Here is a 17869-nt window from a genome sequence, read left to right on the forward strand (position 1 = left end):
CATCAAATAAAGGGAAGGTGTGGAAATAGGAGCCAGCTGGCCCCGAGACAGACGGCAGGGTGTGCTGGGAGAGCACGACACTCTGGATTCAAACACATCTAGGCTAGAATCCCAGCTCCACCCTTCCCTTGGGGGGCATCCTAGGTAAGCTAACATCTCTGTGCCTCAATGTTCTCATCTTCTGTCAGGATCAGTGAGGATGGCAGAGGTGAAAATGCCCAGCATACTCAGTCACAGGCGACAAGTCTTGTCAAGTAATTTAAACGCCTGAAGTCCCTTGATTTCAAATCATCGATGGCATTTAAGCATCCCTGAAAGAAGTCCTACCTAGCTGTCTTTTGAATCCTTTCCTAGGGTTTAACCCTGAGGGCAGAAGTTAAGCAACCCAGTGGTTCTCAACCTTGTTGAGGCCTCCAACATAACCAAGAGATAAGAAACACTGCCGTGTCCAAGAAAAATGCACCGTGTGGAGGTGGAGATGAGGAAACCTGTCTGAATGTGGGTTTAAGGCTTGTAGAGTTAGAAAAGGCTCCCGCCATCTCTAAGAATTCTAAATTCCACCCTAACCCCATTTTGCACGGAAATGAGCCCGGCCCTAGCAGACTACGTGGAATGGACTTGGACACACGGGTTAGGGGCTATGCGCTAGGACAAGAAGGAGGGTGAAGGGACATGTAACCGGGTGTTAAATGCATCCTTTCTATTGTCTTAGAGCTATAGCTGAGACCTCAAAGCAGAGGACCAAGGGTATTCCATACGCATACATTCCAAAGAGAAGGGCTGCACATCTATTCAGGACTGGAAAAGGGGGTGCTCCCTGCCCAAGATATCTTCCAGCGATGGGGCAGGGGCATCTCAAGGAGTGGGTGGGAACACAGTGGTGGAAAACGAACAGCTTTTTTTCCAGTTGTGTCCTTACTGGATCCGGTTTAGCCTCTAAACCAAGGAACACGTTCACCATGACTCAGGAGGCTATACTCCTTGGTTACATGACCTTCGGCAAATCACCACTGTGCCTCAATTTCCTCATCTGTAAAATGGAATAATATCCCCTGCCCTGCTGACCTCAAATGAGTGAATGTGCGAGAAAGCATGTTAGGAACGATGCCTACAAATCTGAACCATTTGTATCACATTGTGGCATTGTTTACTCACTTAAAAAAAAATGAAAAACCAACTTGGTGTGGTTTTGTTAAAAAAAACAAGCAGCAGCTCCATACATGTGTTACACCTCAGCCCCTAAAGTTGTGGCAGACACCTGAGCCACATATCTGTAATACAACCAGGAGCAGTGTGCACTACTACTCATCTCAGGTGGCATTTCCATAACATTCAGGGGGACTCAGGGCAGGAGAGGGATGGAAGATTGGAAGAGAGAAGAGTCTAGGTTTTTCTCTGTCTCAGAGGAACTGCATTCCAGGTATTTCTACAGCTTGTTCCTTCACCTCCTTCAGGTGTCTGCCCAAAGTCCCTTCCCCTAAAGCTTCCCTGACCCTATAAAATCAGCACTCCCTCTCCCAGCCTCGCCTATTTACTTCTCTCCATAGCACTTAGTATCTCACAGGCTAGGTCTTTATTCACTTAAATTTCACCTTCTACCCATTAGAATATAACCTCCGTGAGATCAGGGAGTTTGTTTTTTTACTATTTTATCTCTCAGCATCTAGCAGAGTGTCTGCTATATACCAGGGGTGCCAAAAAAAATGTATACACATGACTTGTATTCATCTTTTGTTATCAGTATACATTGAGTATTATGATTTTTTTCCTTTATTAAAATGTGTATGCATTTTTTTGGCACCCTCTGCAGTAAGAGTTTAATTTATTGAGTTAATGAATGATGCTGTATCTTTGAAATGTCAAGATAAGGGGAAACAGTGTGAATTAGCATATCCAAAAATGTCTAAAGTAACTGTGGGAGCTTTGAAAAGTTCTTTTATGAGAGATTTATAAAAATCAGCCTTGCTTTTGAATTTCTACGTGATGCCCCCAAATTCAGTCTCATAGGACTGACATGACGTATGGCATCAAAATGTCTGTTGGTGCCCCTTGCTGCAAAAATGCAACACGAGTTGTATTTACATGTTCAAATGCTTCTCTTCTTCATTGAGTTGGGCCCTAGTGAGGCTAAAATGCATAGGGGTACCCAGTAAACTCATTCTAGAATAAAATCTTAGTTATTAAATGGGCTCTGCTTTGAATGGAATAGAATAAATTCCCCCAGAGGAGAAATTATTCTTTGGCTACAATAACAGCAGCCAAAGCAATATATAACCCCAGGGGCCAGAAGAAACTCTGCCAAGGGCTGAAAGGTTCCCACCCCTGCTCAGTAGACTCTGTTTGGGGGATACCCCACCCTGCTCACACATACCTATCTAATTGGTAGTCTGTAGCTGTGCCCACACCTCTTCAAAACACCGGCAATCTAGCCCAAATCCTTGTTCCTCCTGACCCAATTCAAAATTAATGTTTGGGGAATGCGAGCGCATGTGTGTGTCTGCGTGTGTGCAATTCATGTGTTATTTCACTTTGATAGTTTGCTTTGGCAAACTGCTCCCAGCTTGCAACGTTTTGACAGATTGAAGGCTACCAGGGCCCTTGGCAAACAAATCACATACTCCCCTCCAAGCGGCGGGGGAAGTCACATTCCTACCAAGACTTTCCGATTCACCTTGCAGAAGAAACAACCCAACGTTTCACACCAATCAGAAAATGAAAAAAAAAGCCATGCCATTTCCCCAACGCTGTTCTAGATTTTAAACACTCCATCATTTCATTTCCTCATGTAGGACATAATGTTCATTGAAATTCGGTACAAGATCTACATCATGGAACTGGGGTTCTGGGCTTCTGTATCTGCCATAACCCCCCCTCCTGGCCCCACCTCACTCATCCTCAACTCCAGTGGCGGTGGAGGGTGTCACATCACAGCCACTGTGTACCTCGGATTACCTCAATGAACTCTATACCACATGAGCATATCAAGTAACAAAACAAGGGAAACGGAGAAAAAATCTTAACTTCTTTTCTTCTTCAGTTAATACAACACAAGAGATATTTTGGAAGCAGCCTGATCACTACTAATAAAACTATACCAACCATAGCAAAAGAGAGCCAAAGCCTCAGTACTGAAGTGAAATCTCTACCTCCTGCGCTCTGGAGATCAAAAGTGTTTGCTAAGCATGCATTTTAACGTGTTCAGCTCAGCCCTCTGCCTTCCTCGGACATCAGTGAAGAGTAAAGAATGCAACAGAGGGAGATGGGTTAAAAATGACATTAGCCAAGGAAGACTTGATGGTTCCCACTGATGTCAACGCTTACAAGTATTACTGCATTTAATCTCCACAACCATCCTATCAGATTTTACTATACCCATTTTATAGGTGAGGAAATTGAGGCATTTACTGAAGGGCACACACACCTAAGAGGAAAAGCCTGGTTTCAATGCTCACAGTCAGACCCTTGGCCTGGACCCTTAACCACTGCACTCTGGGGCCTCATTAGGAAACAGCTCACCTTTAAAACAAGCATTTGCATTTTATCACATCAATTTTCTTCCCCAGTCTTAGGAGCCTGTGGCTTCACACATCTGTTTTACTTTCTGTCATTGCTTGCAAAAATAATCAGAAAATAAGTGGGTGCAATAAAACCTCATTTATCCAGCCTCACTTAGAGAGCATTCTAAGTTTTAAAATATTGGGTTGTCGGAAAAGTCATGACACATTTTTGCAATGAAAAACATAGAAAAAATATGTCATGACTTTTCCGGCAACCCAATAATTAAAGCTAACCACTGAAATCCCAAACTTTAAAAAAAAAATGTATCCTATTTATTTCCTCTGCTTTCTCACACAGAGTATGCTGAGCTTAAGTAGTCTTTCTGAGATGACTAAGCATAAGGTGATGGCCTAGGGGCAGAGCAGGTGGACAGCCTAGAGCTTGGACTCCAAACATCATGGCCCTTTGCTGCCTCTACCCTGCTGTCAGGCTTTGCCTCCTGTACTGCGGGGGAAGCTGTGTCCTCTTTTTTTTTTTAAGTAAAGCTTATTGGGGTGACAATTGTTAGCAAAATTACATATAGATTTCAGGTGTACAATTCTGTAATACATCACCTATATATCACATTGTGTGTTCACCACCCAGAGTCAATTCTCCTTCCATTACCGTATATTGATCCCCTTTACCCTCATCTACCACCCTTCTCCCCCCTTACCCCTGGTAACCATTAAACTATTGTCTGTGTCTATGAGTTTTTATTTCTTTATTTTTTTTCTTGTTTTTTTTTGTTGTTTTCAGTTTTATTACTATTTTGCCATAAGAAAAGATGAAATAGTGCCATTTGCGACAACATGGATGGATCTTGAGATTATAATGCCTGTGTCCTCTTAATAGGTTCCCTTCTAGTAAGTAGGCTTTGGCCTTGGAAACCTTTAGACAGTCAGCTGCAACCAAACCAAGACCAAACAGGCTGTGGGGAAAGGCCTGCCTGGCTTTTGTGGAGTAAATGTTTCCATTTTAGAGCATGGACTTCAGGACACCTCTTCTAATTGCACATTGGTGGTTTTTACTGCCTATTTCCAGGTTCTCCACTCTTGCAGCCATTTGTGTTTTATGGACCAGAGCCTCTGGGAAAGTGAGGTGTTCTGTCACCACACAGCTTTTTAAGACACAACACCTTTCAGTAAATTCCCCTGCTCAATGGGAGGTTTCTTGAGGAACCGGTTTCCGATCCGTCTTCACAAATAGCAGAACAATCAGCACAGACTTGGTCCAAACTCAGGGCTAATACATGGCAAGTGAGTCAAAGAATGGAAGGATGGAACAAAGAGGTAGGAGGAAGAAGAAGAAGAGAGGAAGCATCAGTCACTAAAGAAATGCAACGTGATGCCACGAGCAAGACTTTTCATCAATGAAGTGTTTTCTAAGTGCACCCCAGAATTCTATCATAAAAGCACAACTGGGAAAAGGAAGACAGTTCTAAATGAAGGATTTCTATAAGTTGGAGTTATTGGTTCTGATCCCTGGGGGTGTCAGTGTTAACCCTAGATCTATAAATCTATTTGGATAACGAAGGAATGGGTAGCTGGCAGCCCAATGATATCACACCTTGACTCCATTGAACCCTTTGGTACAGAATCTTCTAGCAAATCCCACAATCAAACACTGAGTGATGAGGACAGGATCCAGGTGCAAGGCTGTGCCAACCATAAAGAAAAGTCAATGCTGTCTGAACCTGCCATCATTTTATAGGAAGAGGTTTTCCAGGGCAGTCCTCCAAAACCATTTGATTTCCCCCTAGCTTCTCTATGCCTACCATTCAGATGGTTCCTACCGGGCTTCCCACAAAACATTCCAGCAGGTTCTTCGCTGGTACACTTGTACTCTTCTGCTCCCATCAGGTGACTTGTGTTCGTTCATATAGAGTCAGCCATGTTCCCAAACCTGTTTACGCCAGGTGCTTTGTAATTACATAAGCTAGTCAAATAATACACCAACCCATGAAATGAGCACACACACACACACAAAAAGAGTAGCTGTTAGTTGTTTCTACAAAAATGAAGCTCAATGCTTTGGAAAGATTCAATAAAGGCAAGTAGCCAAGGGAAAAAAACTGCTGGCAAATTAGGTGTGGATGAGACAACTGTAAATGATTAGGGGCAAAAATAATAAAAATCTAGAATTAGTCTGTACTCAGATTGCCTTGCAAATGTCTTTAAATTCTCACTCCACTTTAAAGGAACCCAAATGGAAACCTTAGATAATGTTTGTGGGTGCGGTTTGTGCAAGAAAGACAATCCGGGGTCCATGCTCAAAGCAAAGTAATCGGCCTCACATCAAAAAATTGGTGAGTGAACGTACATGTGTTTTAAGTTAAAAGTAAACTGTTAAAGGTGTGTGTGTGTGGGTGTGTGTATATATCATTTGTATGATTTTTCTGCTTTAACCTTCTTTGATAATCAACTAATGAGCCTGATCAGAAAAGAAAATTTTCAATTTTATTTCTTTTACATAAAGGATAATCATTCAACAAATATTTATTGAGCATCAGCTGGGTAGTGGTTTCAATGTGGGCTACACAAACTCTGTTTCTGCCTTAAAGTTTAATAATGATCCAAGCCTGTCCTATTCTACTCCCCCTCCTCCTCACCCCTCCTCACCTCCTCTCCACTCCTCCTCCTCCTCCCCTCCTTCCCGTCCCCAACCTCTTCTTCTTCCACATCCTCTCCTCCTTTACCCCATTTCTTGGTCACTGGCTTAACCTCATGATCCTTCCCAATTATCACATACTTCTTTACCCATAAGGGGAATCTCAGCTTTTACTGATCAATCATGCCTCAAATATCACTACTGTGATCATGCATTCTCTTTCTTACACACACAAACACATTTTCCTCACCCACTTCTGTCTTCCTTTCTGTATTCGGGAACTTTTTCAGTTACCCCAAGAACAGCCAGCCACTTTTCTCTTATTTCCTCAATCCCTTTTGGTTGTATTTCTAAGCAAAGTAGCTGACAGGCGTTACAGTAATATTACTCTCCTGAAGTGTATATCAAGGAAAATAAAAGCCTTTAAGTTTCAAAAGACTAAAACCAGACACTTGACCTAGGGCCATCAACCTGTAAAACGCTTAAAATGATCCAGAACTCTCCATAAAACTCTATAAAAACCACCATCTAACCTTGTAATCTCTCTAATTACATCTGCATTTCTTCAAAAACTACCATTCAAAATAAGAATCACTGAATCAACTTTACTTACTGCCAATTTAACCAATTGTTGGGCATTTTCAATAGTTTTGTTTTTTTCTCTGTTCTCCTTTCAAACATAAAATATGTCAACTATATTAAAGTACTCCCCGAGACAAAGGAAGAATCCTGACCAAGCAGACTGGCTCTGAAGAGATTCTGTGGGCTAGCCGTGGTAGGGAGCCATCATTACTTGTTACAGGGAGAAAACTATGTTTCTTTCCACTCAGTCACTGAACAAACCCATAAAGATGTAACTGTGCATATCAAAAACAAAAAACAAAAAACCAAAAAAGTGCACCATTTGGAGCAAGTCTTTAAGAAAAATAAACATTTCTGATGACTTTGTACCGTTTCCTCTCTAACTTGGAACAGGTGACAAACATTCCTTAATCTAGCCTTGACAGACCCTTTGGCCCAAAAGGATTTTGCTTGCCCTGCATTTTGCATGGCGCCCAGAGTTTGTCCAAGGCTCAGGGACAGCCCACTAACCAGTTCCATCAAGAGTTAAAATCTTATACCTCCTCTGCTACTGGTTTAACTGTGATTCTTTTTTATTACTACAGACTCGGAGCAGGGCCGAGATACTCTTGCTACATGACTGCCCAGGGCTGCTCTGTCTCTTTCAATGAGGAAGAAGCTGGCTTTCTATTTCTCTGTGGCTTGGCAAAAACTGAGGAGGGATTTTTAAACTAAATCTCTGCATATGAGAATTGTGAATTCCCTTAAATGCTTTTTTCCTCTCAGGGATTTTCTTGGCAGCTAACTTCTAATTTTGACCTGTTTTCCTGATAGGTAGAGAAATCCTCCAGCTTTTCCAATTGATCTTTATGCATTTGGTTGCCTTGATAAATATTAAAAAGCTCTTAATATGTGTGTGTATGTGTGTGTGTGTGTGTGTGTGTGTGTCTCATCTACCACTTTTATCAAAGACCTCTTACCCTTAAAATAACCATAGCCCTTTTCCCCAGAACATTTTGAAAAACACTGAAACAAAAGATACTCTAGTTTCAAATTTTTTTCCAGGTTAAAATATATTTACATGGCTCTAGAAACAGAATGCAAAATAGTTTATAAGTACCTGGCTTATGAAGAAGACCTGATGGAAATCTCCAGCTGAGCTCTCCCAAAAAATCACCTGTCCTCATAACTCACATATGCTTTCCCCATGCCTTACAGCAGAACTCAGGGGAGACGTCCTGCTGAGCAGCTCTGTTTAAACAACCCCTTAACAGGCCCCTGATGCTGGAGGTCCGTCAAGATTCTGGAGTTTTGCTGCAAGGGTAGCAAGGGGGCATCTAGCTTTCAACTCCTCCCACCCTGCTCATTTCTAACCTATGGGAAATTCCTCTGAAATAATGCACAGTCTGGAGGTGAGCCCACCAGGAGCCCCTCAAAGGGACATGGCCTCCACACCACTGGTCATTACAGGAGGTTAACTGCTTACAGGGCCATCAATTAAAATCCCAAGACGTCAAGAAAAAACTCACAAAGTGCCTTGCAAAAGGGACTTCTCCCAACAATACCATTCCCATGCAGACTCGGTGGCCACAATTTTGAGGGTCCTCAGTACTTTTAGGGGCTTTTCTGATGGCAGCCAGACTTTATACTCACTTGTTTATCACACAGTAAACCCATCTTTGGCCATCTGCTGCTCTTTTCAATCCAGTTCAATATGTGACTGTGACCTCCACTTCTCAAATGTCCCCACTAGATCCTCGCCGAGGCTATGGTCCTGAAGTGACCCAGTGGTCCAGCTGCTCTGGTTATACAGCAGTGTGATACAGCAGCCACAAAATGGATATGTACTTTTGTCTTGAAATACCTTTTAAACTATTTTTAAACCATGGTTTGAAAATGCACACAGGCTAAATTAGATTAGATGCCAATTATTAACCTTGGCCTGCCCTGTAAATGGCTGGATTGTGCAGAGATTTTCCCGACTTCTCTGACTGTTTTTGCCACGCCTGTGAATGTCATTGGTGAAGAAGGCTGTACCTCTGCACGGGTCTGTGGATGTCAGGCCCACACACGTCTGTTCGTGTAAAATGATACAAGCAACTATAGACTGCAGCTCACACACACACACTACACACCCAGTTAAATGCCAGGCGTGGGCCTAAGAGATCTGCCTGGAAAATGCAAGGGCCCCGGTTGGGCAACCACCATAATAACATTCTATAGACCATTTCACTTTTTATTGTAAGTTCTGGGCATTTGGGGCTAATGTATAGTTTGGTGGGGGAGGGGGGGCTACAAGATATCATTAGTGATTCAACTCTAAAACAGAAAGCTCTTCCTTCCACTCTTTTAAGATGCTGAGTCAATTAATTTAAATGCTATCCTGAGATTGCCAAGATGAGCTTCCTCGAAGAACTGTTACTCATTGCAATTACTTACCTGTGTGGATCAAGATTTTCTTGATAGTATGCAGCTAAGACAAGTGTAAAGCCAACCAAACACTGAGGCTGTTGTACCAGCCATCAGCCATAAATCCTGATCTCAAATTCTGGTGTTTATCCAAACAGATCCATCGATCTCACCATGTGTAAATATTACAAACATGAACTTAATGAATAAATGTGTCTTAATAAAATACTGCATTGGCTATGTTATGTATTGAGATTTTACATAGGATTTTGACTAGAGAATTTTGAAAAGGATATATCAGCTTAAAGAACATTTTAAAAAAAGCCTCAATGACAGACAGGGGTTACAGTTCCCGAATACAGAGCCACTTTTCTGACTCTGCACTAAAGGAAGGTGGCACACAAGGTTAAAAACTCCAAACGCTAGTTTTTCGTTCTACAAAGTAAAGATACTATTGTTTGTTCTACCCACCTCACATGGTTGATATCAGGATTAAAAAAAATTGCAGGTGAAAGTCATAAATGGTCTGAGCAGAAGGGAATAGAGAGGTCACCTATTAAATCAGCAGTTCTCAACCTGTGGGTCGCAACCCCTTTGGAGGTCGAATGACCCTTTCACAGGGGATCGCTGGGTACTCGTATGTGGGCGTATCTTGCATGTGGGCCTGGAGACGGATAGAGGAGCGGTGTCTCGGTTCCTAAGACCATTGAAAATATGTGTTTTCCTATAGTCTTAGGCAAACCCTGTGAAAGGTTGAGAACTGCTGTTTTAAATAAACCAGATCAATTAAGTCAAAACCTGTGGGGATGCAGTCAGAGGACAATATTTTTCAAGTTTTCCAGATAACTACCTATTATGCAACCATGATATCTAGACACTGATTCAGTAACACCTTTATTTTTTATTAATCTGAGACTTTAAGATTTTAAAAAATATTTTAATTAAGAAAATTATAAAATAGGAGGGCACAGCTTAGAACCTAAGCCACTTGAATCACAGTCCAAGTACCTGTCACCACAACACACAGCCCCTGAGGTCTCGGTGCCCTTCTAAATAGCACGTTTATCACAAATATGTACATAGCATATCAACAATATCAGTGGGATGCACACCCTCAAAGCTAGTTACTATAAGAAACTATATAATAAAACTCAAATACGGAGTTTCTTACTCTCTTTTTAAAAGGTTCTGTACTTACCTGAGAGACCCCATGAAATGGGAAACCATGATGCTTCGGGTCCAGGAAAAAGCAAGGGCTCCTCAGGTATGCTGCCAATTTTCTGCAGGTGGAAGTGGTGGTCAAACTCCTACAGAAGGAACAACAATGCTGTTTTTAGCATGGTTTGCTGAGGAAGATTCTACAGCCGGAGATTCTAGAGCCTACGTAGGCAAATGAAACTGGAAGTGAACAAATGGAAGACATTAAAACAAAAATGCCACTGACCAGTTGTGGTTACCAGATTTCCCAGCTGAAGTCTGATTATGTATGGACATGAGGTACCAAATTTATGGGACACTCAGCACAGTGACTAGTCCACAAAGATGTTCAATAAGTAACTATCAATAGAATTATCTCAGACTCTGTGCTCAGAGCAAAGTCGGCCTTTGGTCAGCCTGCATAAGAAATTTAGCCCCATCTATTAAAAGCTACTTAATCATAGGAAAATCATTTTCCCTCTGTGTCTCGGTTTCCCCCACTGTACATTAGGGGTAAAAATACTGACTAGCAATAAAGGAAATGACATACTGATATACGCCACAACACGGATGAACCTTGAAAACACCATTAGAAGTGAAAGAGGCCAGACACAAAAGGATAAATATCGTATGATTCCATTTATAAGAAATGTCCAGAATAAGCAAATCTATTGAGACAGAAAGTACATTAGTGGTTGCCAGGGTCTGGGGGTGGAGTAGGGCTCATGGGAGGGTACAAGGTTTCCTCCTGGGGTGACAAAAATGTTCTCATATTAAATTGTGGTGATGGTTGCACACAGCCCTGTGAAAATACTAAAAGCCACTGAAATTCTACACCTTTAAATTGAAGTATGGTATGTGAATTATATCTCAACAAAACTTTTTAAATACTGCCTAAAGAACAACTGCAGGTTGTTGTGAAGATTAAATGAGTAGGCATTGAGTGCAGTGGGCATTGGCACAGAGTGACAATGAAAAGGAGCTTGGATGATACTGATGCCAGAAGAAGAGAAGCAACACTTAAAATGTGCTATCCCAGTAAAAACCGGAAGATAAAACCCCCTCACCTGCAAATACTATTTGATTCAGAAACCCTCACTCAACAGAATTTCTAAGCATTGTCAAGGGAGCCAATAGTTTCAAAGTTTATAAATAGCCTCAGAAAGCCCAGGATGGAAGGTTTGGCTAGAATGTGAGGGAACTTGGAAAGCAACAGCATGGTCAGCTTCCTCTCCTCCAACACCTCCTTTCAGAGAAAGACAAATACATGAAGCAAGGTTTCCGGGTGTGCCCAGGGGTCCCCTCTACTAAAGCCAGAGTTTTCCAAAATCACTGGATTCTGAATTCTTCCCAGGACTTCGCGTCTTCCTCTCTCTAGAAAGGGAGGGTTGCAAGATAAGTTACAAGGACTTAAGAAAAGACAGTCATGAGAACCATAAAATTCCATTTGTAGGAGAAAATAATCAAGATTTTTAAAGTTACCACCAGCCCTTTCTTAGGGTTATTAAGAAAGTAAAGCCTCTTAACTGTAATCACCCCTAATTAGCCATCAGCAACTCATGAAATTACGCATGGCACTGAAGACCCTTAAATTCCTGGGTCTCAGCCAGATGTTACACTGAGATCCACCAGGAAGAAAGCCAACAAGTGCAAACTGGAACAGTTAAAGCTCCTCTGAATCCAAGGCGCGGTCTTGCTCTTGGCTGGGGAGCAGGTATGTGCGAAAATGGGGTTTTACTTGGAAGACAGGATTTGACTTGGGAGTCAGATGAAACCTTTGCCAAGCTCCTGATGATGGTCAACTAAGTCAATGATTATTTGCTCAGGATGTGCAGTGCTCGGGTCCTCTCCAAGGGATGCAAGAGAAGGATGAGTCAATGCAGGGTCTCGCTTTACAATCTAGCTTAGGTGGAGAAGACATAGGGACATGGAGTTGTCTGGGGAAAGGACAGTGGTATCCAGAACAGCATAGGGTAAATGTGGTGACATAGAGACCCTATACGAAACACGCTAGTTCAGGAGGAGAATCACTGTGGAGGGCTGGTCCGGCATCAGCAAGGAAGATGGGACCAAAACTGAGCCCTTGGCCTACGCGGGTTACAAGCGAACAATCTAGGGCAGTTGGTAAGAGTGTACACACTGTAACCTGAAAGACCTGGGTGTGAGGCAACGTCCCCATTTATTAACTTGGCAATTAACCCTTTGTCTTTCAATTTCCTCATCTGTAAGATGGGGGTATTGTTTGTAACTACCTCATAGGGGTGTTGTGTTAAATACTTATTGAAACTGCATGACCTCACAACTCAACACACACACACACACACACACACACACACACACACACACACAGCAGGCATGGTCCTTACCCTCAAGAAACTTACAGTCTGGATGCTGGAGGGCTATATACTTTAAACCAGGGGTTGGCAAACTTTTGAGATGGAAGAGCCGCCAGGGGTCAGCAAACTGTGGCTCATGAGCCACACGCTCCTTGGGTACGTACATGTGACTCTGAAGTAAAATTGAAAAAAAATAAAACTATCATAGTTTAATTTATAAAATTTTTAAAAGATATTATTCACATAATGGTGATTATGTAAAAATATATTTATGGCTCTCAAATAATTTTTAAATTTTTGGGGTCAGGATTGGCTCTTCCAGGGGTCGGCAAACTTTTGAGATGGAATGTACCCAAAGAGCCACATTTGGCTTGCGAGCCGCAGTTTGCCGACCCCTGCTTTAAACAAACTGAAACCTAAATAAGTATAAAAATCAAACTGTGATAAGAGCCATGAAAGAAAGTCCAAGGTGCCTAACAAAGCATACTGGGTAGAGGTCAGAGAAAGTCCCTCTGAGGAAGTGACCTTCACACTGGGGCTTGAGGGGTGAGTAGGAGTCAGCCAGGGAAAGGGGGTGTGGGGACATCCCAGGGGGAGGCAATCTCCAGTGTAAACTCATGTGAGGAACTGGGAGGAAGAAGGAAGTAGGGTGGCGGGAACTTGGTGATCCCAAGAGAATGTGAGAAGAGCTGACTCCATATTTACCAAAATATGGTAAATGAACGGCTGAGGGGGACAGGGAAAGAGAGGGTCAAAGATGACTCCTTCCAGATGTCTGATGGTCGGAGGCAGCAAAAGGAGGTTCTAACAGAGCTTTCTCGGTTTCACCAGGGAAAGAAGGGCAACGGGGAGGGGAGAGGGTGTGATGTAAAGCAGTGGTTCCAAATCTGACAAGAAGGCAATCAGAAAAATATCTTAACTTATCAAAACAATTTGAAAATAAATTTACAACCACTGCTTACAACTGTGAACCTTGTCTGCTACATGTATTTTCCTTTCAGATATTGGCTGATAATAGAATGAAGCCATCATGATTAGCCTATCATTTTAAAATATGTTTTCTTTCATCTTTAGCTCACCCTTTAAAGATTTATGTTTTGAATGTATGTTTTATGTGCTCACATAATACATTGATACATTAAAAAAAATAGCCAAATATACACTGGAGTTGTCCACTCAAACGTTTTTTACTGATGGGGTGTGCAATCAAAAAAAAATTTTGGAGGCCATTGCTCTAGAATGTTTTTTTAACCAACTTCTTGTCAGATGTGATCAGTCAGTTTTTATTTTTCATGACATGGTTGTCCTGGGAGAGCTTGTACCATCTCTGCCATTTCCTCAGTGTTCATTTGTGTTTCCATGATCAGTATTGTGTTAAATTAGCTCTGCTTTTCAAACTGTGGGTCATGACCCATTAGTCCATCATGAAATCAATTTCATGGGTCATGACCTGCACTTTTTTTAATGAAATAGAAAAGACTGAAAAAGAAGAGAACATACCAGTGTTTATCACACATAATAAGGGTAGGTATTTCTTTTTTGTTTTTATTAGTTTCAGGTGTACAAAGCCACATAATAGTTAGACATTATACCCCTCACAAAGTGATAACCCCCCCAATCTACTATCCCTCTGACATCGTATATAGCTGTTACAATTCCATTGATTCTATTCCCTATGCTGTGCTCCACATCCCGTGACTCTGTGTGTGTGTGTGTGTGTGTGTGTGTGTGTGTGTGTGTGTGTGTGTATGCTAGGAATGTGGAGTACAGCACTTCATTGATTGTTGGTCAGGCATCTACACAGTCAATGAAGTGATCCCCCTGATAAGTCCAGTGCCCATCTGGCACCCTACATTATCTTTATAACATTATTGATTATATTCCCCATACTGTATTTCATATCCCCATGATTCTATTGTGACTACTAGTTTGCACTTTCTGATCCCTTCACCATCTCCCCCATCCCCACTCACCTCCCATCTCCACTCCCCTCCCATCTAAAAACCATCAGGTTTTTTTTCTCATGTCTCTGAGTCTGTGTCTGTTTTGTTTGCTCATTTATTCTGTTCTTTAAATTCCACATATGAGATCATATGGTATTCGTCTTTCTCAGTCTGACTTATTTCACTTAGCATAATATTCTCTAGGTTCATCCATGTTGTTGCAAATGGTAAGATTTTGGAGGTTTTTTATGGTCTAGTAATACTCCATTGTATAAATGTACCACAGAATCTTTATCCAATCATCTATTGATGGGCATTTCGGTTGTTTCCATATCTTGGCTATTGTGATTTCTTAACTGTGACTCAGTCAGAAACATTTATTGTAAAAGCCCTGGCTCTGGAACCCAGAAGGCAGTGAAGGATTCTAACTGTGATTGGGGGGATAAAATCCTGAAGATAAGCAAAGCCATGTTATCCAAGCCCCTGAAAAGTGACACCAAGAGAATTTTTAATGAGATAGGCAAGAAAGGGCCATTGTAGGTTCTGGAGCAGGGAGGGAACTGATGAAAGTACGTTTTCCCAAAAATCCATTTGGTAACAGTGCATGGAGCGAGCAGGCTGAGTAAACATGCTATCTATGGAGTTGAGTCCGCATTTGTGGTTTGCTCCTGTTGATTTATAATCTTTCTTGACAGTGAACAAAAAACCTAACAGCCTAATTTCTATTAGAACATGTGCTCCCTGGGGGATGGAAACCTCAGCTTCTCTCCTTTCCACAAAGATCCTACAGCAAGGCTAACGAGTCACCTGATTTTGTTCAGGCCGGAGTCACGGTCCCCACACACCAGGAAGAAGCAGCAGGAAACTTCCAGGCTCAGGATGATGGGGACAGGAAGAGGTGCGATGACAGATCTAACCCAGGGCAGAGAATGGCTCCCCTGACCGTAGGAGGTGCCACTGAGCTCCAAACAATGGTGCTACTCTGCTGCTCCTCACCCATAGGCCCACCTCTGAGCACCTTTCCTGCCCCTCACCTCATGCCCTGACCAGAGCTCCTGGAAGACCCCGCCTAACATGAGGCTGTACTCCAGAAGAGAAGGATGTGCTCAGCCTGTCATGACTGGCTTCAGAAAGGCACATCCCAACTGCAGGCGCCAGTTCCGCTCCGCTCGCTCCCACACACAGTCTTCTCCCGCTGGAACGCCCACATGGAAAGCAACCACCGGGACCAACAAAAGCCCAGTCCCGGGGGGAGAGGAAGTGACTCACCAGCACAAGAATGAGGACCACAGATTTCTGAAGGAAGCAGTTCCAGACCCCACATCAGCACCCAGTAAGTAACACATGGTGAGGGCGAGGCTCAGAACCTGCCGGTTGGTTCCACTGTGAAAGCTGCCCGCCCCGGGCCCCCCCCTCCTCACCGAGGGTCCTGACAGACTGGGAGTCTCTGCACCAGATCCATCCTGTGCCCACCAACATGTCCTCCTGCCCTGCGGCCATTTATACAAATTGCCTTCTCCCAGAACCCTGGTCCATTGTTTGCAGTGCCACCTACCTGACATTCCAGTTATCTCTCTGCGGACAAAGTCCCAGAACGGCAGCTCCCAACATCAGAGTCTGTCCAGCCCATCCCTGTCTTCCATTATCAGGAAAGCGGAAGAAGAGTCAAGAATCAACTTTTACTAAGAACCAGATACGGGACATAAGTCATGTTATTTAATCCTCACAGCAAAACTGAGGCCACACAGTGGGTCAATGGTAGGGTGGGACTGAACACAGGCCACGGACACCAGAGTTGGTCTGCTTTTCACTCTATTAGACTCACTGCCTTCCACTTAGTAGAGGATCATGCCCAGCCGGACGCTCAATGAATGAATGAATGAATGAGTAAACAGATGCTATCCCAAAGGGCTGGGTATGCCTCACAGATTTGCTGGGAGGCAAACATTTCAGGAATGACTGTTTATTATGCCATGGGCATCATCTAGAGTCAAGTGAACTAAGATGAGCAATTTAATAACCTATTATTTCAGACAATAATATGGAGGCTGAGGATGCTAGCAAACATCTACTGAGTGGTTATGGAGTATCAAATGGAGTCTAAGGGCTTTGCAAATATTAACTCATTTTATCCTCACAACAACCCCTGAAGGAGGTCCCACTGGGAAACAGAGGCACAGAGGAGTTAACTCATTTGTCCAAAGTCACCAGCTAGCAGGCAGGAGAGCCAGGATTCAAACCCAGGCAGCCAGAGCCCAGAATCTATGCATTTAACCATCATTTGACATTGCCTTCTCCCTGATACAAACAGGGCTGGCTTAAAGGATCAAAACAGAGGCTGCTGCTACAGGTCTTTTTCCGAGGTGTCATCTCCAGTACTAGTTTGGAGGTAAAGGAACATAGTAGGCCTCCATCGATACACTGCATGAAGTCCACAAGTCGCAACACAGCAGAGTGGCCACACATGCCCTGCAGGGCTGGCACCAGTCCCCCTGAGGTCCCTGAACATTTGCATATGGGGCAATCGGGTCACCACCAGCTAATGAGCATACTGAGTTAGGCTTCATGCAAGACACCCAATACGACGGGAGGGGGGATCCCTGCCCTTGAGGAGCTCGCACTCCGACTGAGGCAGAATAAATAAACACACAAATGAATGTTTTTTGACAATGATAAATTACTTCAGACTGAGAGTCCAACGGCTGGTACAGGCGAAAGGGAGCCCCAACATTCCAAGGCAGTAAGTAGTAGCATAGCAGACCTTATGGTCAGCACTTCCATTATTCTTGTTATATACTGGACACCACACTGAGGACTTTATGTACCAGTTCATTGAATCTCATAACCACTCTATGAAGTCGGTAACTAGCGCTGCACCCAGGTTACAGAGGAGAAAACTGAGGCATGGGAAGGCTAGTGGATTTCCCCACACCGCAGAGAGTACGCAGCAGCACTGGGGGTCTTCACAGCCAGGTAGCGTGACTCCAAAGTCCATCCTGGGATCCCTGCCCTCGCTGCCTCTGGGCTCTGGGGGTGCCTCCATGGACCAGGCAGGCTTTAAGAGATTAGAAGAATCAGAGCCGGAATCTCAGGCACAGGGAACTAATAGCTGGTTGAGCGACAAGGTTTGTGGAAAGACAAAGGCTTCTGGAACCTTCAAAAGAAAACGAGGCACTAGTGTGTTCTGTGAATGGACAAACCCTCTACTGGAGAGAGAGCACAGTGTGAACGAATGACAGAGGACAGAGGACCAAGGACCACCAACGCCCAGTGAGC

At 43.2% G+C, this 17869-nt stretch overlaps 1 protein-coding gene across 4 annotated transcripts in view; it reads right to left on the bottom strand.

Annotated features, from left to right (window-relative positions):
* Positions 1-17869, bottom strand: part of THSD4 (thrombospondin type 1 domain containing 4) — a 639484-nt gene that overhangs the window by 601780 nt on the left and 19835 nt on the right. For 3 of the 4 annotated variants that reach the window (XM_019659629.1, XM_019659633.1, XM_019659631.1), the window contains exon 2: positions 10316-10424. In XM_019659629.1, coding sequence (XP_019515174.1) covers positions 10316-10344 — 29 coding nt within the window. In that variant the 5' untranslated portion in view covers positions 10345-10424. Of the gene's footprint in view, positions 1-10315; positions 10425-16148; positions 16230-17869 lie in introns of all 4 variants that reach the window. The other variant, XM_019659630.1, reaches the window with a different exon arrangement.

The sequence above is a fragment of the Hipposideros armiger genome, unplaced genomic scaffold (assembly GCF_001890085.2).
Source record: "Hipposideros armiger isolate ML-2016 unplaced genomic scaffold, ASM189008v1 scaffold_302, whole genome shotgun sequence".
NCBI classification, from domain to species: Eukaryota; Metazoa; Chordata; class Mammalia; order Chiroptera; family Hipposideridae; genus Hipposideros; species Hipposideros armiger.